Source organism: Nanorana parkeri, unplaced genomic scaffold (assembly GCF_000935625.1).
Source record: "Nanorana parkeri isolate BGI_ZX_2015 unplaced genomic scaffold, ASM93562v1 scaffold1237, whole genome shotgun sequence".
In the NCBI taxonomy this organism is placed as follows: domain Eukaryota; kingdom Metazoa; phylum Chordata; class Amphibia; order Anura; family Dicroglossidae; genus Nanorana; species Nanorana parkeri.
Genome location: NW_017307505.1, coordinates 307,415 through 308,849, shown reverse-complemented (window position 1 = coordinate 308,849; position 1,435 = coordinate 307,415). Strand labels below are relative to the sequence as shown.

At 53.9% G+C, this 1,435-nt stretch overlaps 2 protein-coding genes across 2 annotated transcripts in view; both read right to left on the bottom strand.

Moving 5' to 3' along the window:
• SLC38A10 (solute carrier family 38 member 10) overlaps positions 1–1,435 on the bottom strand; it is an 86,031-nt gene that overhangs the window by 6,269 nt on the left and 78,327 nt on the right. The window lies entirely within an intron of this gene.
• Positions 1–1,435, bottom strand: part of TEPSIN (TEPSIN, adaptor related protein complex 4 accessory protein) — a 10,478-nt gene that overhangs the window by 2,787 nt on the left and 6,256 nt on the right. Inside the window, exons 7-8 of the mRNA XM_018568731.1 lie at positions 966–1,143; positions 666–779 (exon numbers count right to left, since the gene is read on the bottom strand). Coding sequence (XP_018424233.1) covers positions 666–779; positions 966–1,143 — 292 coding nt within the window. The remainder of the gene's footprint in view (positions 1–665; positions 780–965; positions 1,144–1,435) is intronic.

The window sequence follows — 1,435 nt, the reverse complement described above, 5'->3', positions numbered from 1 at the left end:
ATGGGGGACTCATCAGCAGATCAGCCTTGCAAAACCAATGCAAAGGTTTTAGTCGGAGTTACCCTTTATAAACCCGGGTGTCGTTTTCAGATTTGTTGCTGAAATAACTAAATATATCCGACTAACAAACAAACCCCCAACCCGGAAACTGACCCCCTCGCAGACTGTGCGCCCGATCCCTACTACAGCATAACGGTGGACAACGCAGCCTATGCCGGAGCGGAGGAGGGAAAGCTCCTGTTCCATCACTATTTTGGCCAAATCTGCTCAGATACGAATCGCCGAGATAAAATAATCTAATCTACAGGACAAGCCAGCTTCATCGGGTCCAGCTCAAATCAGACCAATGGGAAAAGGGGGAGGGGATAGGACAGTGCAATCACCGTACAGCACCACTAATCAGAATGCGCATCCTGCCTATGCGTTGGGTAAAGGCCGCTGTTGTACTTTTATAATGACAAATTGTGTTTTATTCATCTAAATTGTAAAAAATTGGACCAAAAACGTCTTAAAAACCCCTCAACGGGTTCCCTTTAATTGGCTGTGCCGCGCCGTCACGCCACGAGTCGCCGAGCGGCTTTAACCTTGACCGTAGTCTGTGTCTGCAGGCTGTCAGGAGGAATCCGTCAGCGCAGAGTCTCCGTCCCCGCGGTGTCACCACTCACCCTCTGATGAAGTGCTGCACTTCCTCCTGCGTCAGGAACATTCTGTCCCCCCGGGTCACCGTCAGAACCAGCTGAGCCTCTTGCAGACAATCGCCGGGGTGAGAAGGCTCCACTCTGCGTGGAGAGGGGAAAGGAACGGAGATGTCAATAGTACATACCCTACAGACTGTCTAACCAGCAAAGCTCATTCTCCATGCTGATTGGAAAGTTCTAGCTCTGACTCAGGATGTTGGACCTCTGTGGAGAGACCGCTGCTTCCCACAGAGAGCAAGGATGCCCACCAGTAAAAGCCCCTTTTACCTGTCTGTGGGGTCTGCGCTCTCCCTGTTGCTGCTCCGGGATTGGCAGTCGCTGCCGGTCTTGCTGGCGGCGTCGGAGGACAGACTGCGGGAGGATTTGTCCTGGGCGGAGTCCTGTGAGCTGTGGCCGCTGTCGCTGTCATCCCAGCCCCCGCCGGGAACTCCTGATCGGTGACAACCTGCAGGTTGTAAACAATGTGTGAAAAAGCGTGCCCCCCCACTGGAGGGATTTCCCATGACTTCCTGTCCCAACAGGTTTCATTGGCTGCTCTAGACCAGGGAATGTTCTGGGGGTCTCATTGGCTACAAGGCAGAGGTCTCATTGGCTGCTCCAGACCAGGGAATGTTCTGGGGGTCTCATTGGCTGCTCCAGACCAGGGAATGTTCTGGGGGTCTCATTGGCTGCTCTAGACCCGGGAATGTTCTGGGGGTCTCATTGGGCGGCTCCAGACCCGGGAATGTTCTGGGGGG